Source organism: Mandrillus leucophaeus, unplaced genomic scaffold (genome assembly GCF_000951045.1).
Source record: "Mandrillus leucophaeus isolate KB7577 unplaced genomic scaffold, Mleu.le_1.0 Scaffold104, whole genome shotgun sequence".
In the NCBI taxonomy this organism is placed as follows: Eukaryota; Metazoa; Chordata; class Mammalia; order Primates; family Cercopithecidae; genus Mandrillus; species Mandrillus leucophaeus.
The window spans coordinates 1,172,704-1,177,126 of NW_012098543.1; the positions used below are offsets into that span (position 1 = coordinate 1,172,704).

General features: G+C 45.6%; 1 protein-coding gene across 1 annotated transcript in view; it reads right to left on the bottom strand.

Annotated features, from left to right (window-relative positions):
* The window catches only part of LOC105539428 (zinc finger protein 845-like), a 22,498-nt gene that overhangs the window by 8,962 nt on the left and 9,113 nt on the right, over positions 1–4,423 (bottom strand). Inside the window, exon 4 of the mRNA XM_011979720.1 lies at positions 2,850–2,976. Within this exon, the coding sequence (XP_011835110.1) occupies positions 2,850–2,976 (127 nt within the window). The remainder of the gene's footprint in view (positions 1–2,849; positions 2,977–4,423) is intronic.

The window sequence follows — 4,423 nt, forward strand, 5'->3', positions numbered from 1 at the left end:
CTCATTCCCTGTTCCTCTTTCCACTATGTCAGGACACAGCAGGAAGGTGGCTGGACTAAACCACGAAGAAGGCCGTCACCAGGAACCAATTTGGCTGGCACCTTGCTCCTGGATTTCCCACTTTCCAAACTCATGAGAAATAAATGTCTATGCTGTAAACCTCCCAGTTTAAGCTATTTCCTTTTTTGTTTGCTTTTGAGACCAAGTCACGCTCTATCACCCAGGCTGGAGTGTAGTGGCACGATTCTCCTGCCTGAAGAGATTCTCCCACCTCAGCCCGGAGACTCACTGTGTCACCCGGGCTGGCGTGCAGTGGCACAATGTCAGCTCGCTGCAACCTCCACCTCCCGGGTTCAAGTGATTCTCCTGCCTCAGCCTCCCAAGTACTTGGGATAACAGGTGCCTGCCACCATGCCCAGAAAATGTTTGTATTTTTAGTGGAGATGGGGTTTCACCATGCTGGCCAGGCTGGTCTCAAACTCCTGAACTCAGGTGACCCACCCATCTCAGCATCCCAAAGAGCTGGGATTACAGGCGTGAGTCACCCCACTTTGTATTTAGTAGAGTTGATGTTTCACCATGTTGGTCAGACTGGTCTCAAACTCCTGACTTCAAGCGATCCACTCACCTAGGCCTCACAAACTGCTGGGAGTAGAGGCGTGAGCCACCTCAGCTGGCCAGTCTAAGCTATTTCTGAGAGGACACTGAAATGACTGAGACAAGAAAAGGAGCATCTCATCATCAACATCACCGAAGACTGGCAAATCTGATTAAACAAAGGAATTTTAGCGTCTGTACTATAAATCTTGCAATACATGAAGCCAATCTGAAAACAATAACATGTTTTAAAAACTTTGAGGCTGGCTAGGCACGGTGGCTCATGCCTGTAATCCCAGCACTTTGGGAGGCTGAGGCAGGAGGATCACGAGGTCAGGAGATCAGCAGCATCCTTTCGGCACCTTCCTGGCTAACACGGTGAAACCCCATCTCTACAGAAAAAAAAAAAAAAATTCGCCAGATGTGGTGGCACGTGCCCGTAGTCCCAGCTGCTTGGGAGACTGAGGCAGCAGAATCACTTGAACCTGGGAGGCAGAGGGTGGAGTTAGCCAAGATCGAGCGACTGCACTCCAGCCTGGGCAACAGACAGAGACTCAGTCTCAAAAAAAAAAAAAAAAAAAAAAAGAAAAGAAAAAAGAAAGAAATGAAAGAAGTCTAAAGAGTAACTCCCACCCACAAATATACATAAAGTTCTCCAGTAAAGGTAAATAAAAAGACAGATAGGCTGGATGCAGGGGTTCACATCTGTAATCCCAGCACTTTAGGAGGCCAAGGCAGGTGGATCACCACCTGAGGGCGGAAGTTCGAGACCAGTCTGACCAACAAGGAGAAACCTTGTCTCTACTAAAAATACAAAATTAGCCGGGCGTGGTGGCACATGCCTGTAATCCCAGCTACTCAGAAAACTGAGGCAGGAGAATCACTTAAACCCGGAAGTCAGAGGTTGCAGTGACCCAAGATTGTGCCATTGCACTCCAGCCTGGGCAACAGAACAAAACTTCGTCTCATAAATAAATAAATAAGTAAATAACCAAATAAAAGGACAGATACAGAAACTTGTATAAGTGTACCTTCTCTTCATAATTCAACTTTCTATTATTTAGAAGAAAACAGCATGAGAAAACACTGTACCTATGTGATACTGAAAATGCAACATACACAAAATAATTCTAACATAAATAACAAAGAGTTATAGAGGAGAAAGAGTAGTTTTCACAGGTTATGAAAATTTTTTTTTGAGACAGAGTCTCACTCTGTCGCTCAGGCAGAAGTGCAGTAGCATGATCTTGGGTCACTGCAACCTCTGCCTCCTGGGTTCAAGTGACTCTCCTGCATCAGCCTCCTGAGTAACTGAGATTACAGGCACCCACCATCGTGTCTGAGTAATTTTTGTATTTTTAGTAGAGATGGAATTTCGCCATGCTAGCCAGACTGGTTTTGAACTCCTGACCTCAGGTGATTTGCCCATCTCGGCCTCCCAGAGTGCTGGGATTACAGTGGCACTCTTGAGCCACTGGGGCACAAGAATTTTTTGAGCCCGAGAAGTGAAGCCAGCTGCAGTGAGCCAACCTCGCACACAGCAGTGACGCTTTGGCGACAGAGTGAGACTCCATCATAAACAAACAAAGTTCAATAAGAAGGGAGTCAAACATGTCTACGTAAAAAAGCAATTAAACACAAAAAAGTAATAAATGACAAATGAAGAAAACAAACAAACCTACAAGAAATACAGATAATATGTAACAAAAACACAACGGTAAGGTCTTCTCCATCAGTAATACTTCAAATGTAAAGATTTAACTCTGCACTCAGAAGGCAAAGACTGGCTCAATCAACAGGAACCAACTACATGTTGTCCACAGAAGACTCATATTAGCCCTAAGGACACACATAAGCTAAAATTTAAAAAATAAAAACTAATAATTAGTTATGGGGGTTGGCGCCTGTAACCCCAGCGACTCAGGAGGCCGAGGAGGATGTGTTGAGCCCAGGATATCAAGACCAACTTCAACAACACAGCAAGACCATGTCTGTAAACAAAAACAAAAACAACAACTACAAAACAAAAAAATACGAAAAAAGTAGCCCGGCATGGTGGCATGCACTTGTACCAGCTACTGGGGGAGGCTGGGGTGGGAAAATCACTTGAGCCCAGGAATTCAAGATTGCAGCGAGCCCTGATCACACCATTACACTCCACCCTGGGGAACAGAGCAAGACGCTGTATCTAAAACAAAGAGAAAATACAAAGATACACAAGGGCACATCCCCAGCAGGGAAGTTATCCTCACCCAGGGAGACCAGGTTCCTATAATTCTCCAACATCACGTCCCTGTATAGAGTCCTCTGAGCAGGGTCCAGGCATTTCCACTCCTCCTGGGAGAATTCTATGGCCACATCCCTGAATGTCAGTAGACCCTGAAATGAAAACACATTTTAAGGAAATGGTTATGGGAGGAGTTCTTATCTTTACAGAAAATGAGAAGAGGAGAGAGGGGAAAGCATGGATTTAATTGTAGAGAAAGTTCTGACATCCAAGTAAGGGATGTTTCACCACATGATGTCTTCTGAGTTGTGTTTTATTATACTTCTTTTTTTTTTCCTGAGATGGAGTCTCGCTCTGTTGCCCAGGCCAGAGTGCAGTGGCACAATCTCAGCTCACGGCAACCTCCGCCTCCCAGATTCAAGCAATTTTCTTGCCTCAGCCTCATGAGTAGCTGGAATTACAGGCAGGCGCCACCACACCTGGCTAATTTTTGTATTTTTAATAGAGACGTAGTTTCATCATGTTGATCAGGCTGATCTCGAACTCCTGATCTCGTGATCCACCTGCCTCAGCCTTGCAAAGTGCTGGGATTACAGGCATGAGCCACCACACCTGGCCTTATTATACCTTTTGAAGAGGTCACAATACCCTCTCAGTATGAATTTCTGATGTTTGTGGATAATACAAAAGAAATCAATACAGGAGACGGGCACAGTGGCTCATGCTTGTAATTTCAGCATTTTCGGAGGCTGAGGCAGGCAGATCACCTGAGGTCAGGAGTTTAAGACCTGCCTGACCAACATGGAGAAACCCTGTCACTACTAAAAAAGAAAAAATACAAAACGTATCCAGGCGTTGTGGTGCATGCCTGTAATTCCAGCTACTTGGGAGGCTGAGGAAGGAGAATCACTTGAAGCAGGGAGGTGGAGGTTGTGGTGAGCCGAGACTGCGCCACTGCACTCCAGCCTGGGCAACAAGAGTGAAACTCCATCTCAAAAGAAAAAAAATACATATAATAAAATAAAAATCAATGCAGGTTTCTCCTTATAGAAATGTTAGAAACTTTTTTTTCTTTTTGAGACAGAGTCTTGCTCTGTTACCCAGGCTGCAATGCAAAGGTGCCATCTCAGTTCACCACAACCTCCACCTCCCAAGATCAAGTGATTCTCCTGCCTCAGTCTCCTGAGTAGCTGGGATTCCTGGTGCGCACCACTACTCTTAGCTAATTTTTGTATTTTTAGTAGAAATGGGGTTTCACCATATTGGCCAGTTTGGTCTCAAACTCCTGACTTCATGATCCGCCTGCCTCAGCCTCTCAAAGTGCTAGGATTACAGGTGTGATCCCCCGTGCCCAGCCCAGAAACGTTTATTGACAATGCAAGTGACATTCAGGATCTAGATGAGACAGGGTATGAGTGACGTCTTCAGAGATGACAACGTCCACAGTGGAAGATCAGAAACTAAAATCCGGCCTGGCACAGTGGCACATGCCTGTTATCCCAGCTACCCGGGAGGCTGAGGCAGGAGAATTGCTTGATCCTGGGAGGCAGAGGTTGCAATGATCCGAAATCACGCCACTGCACTCCAGCCTGGGCAACA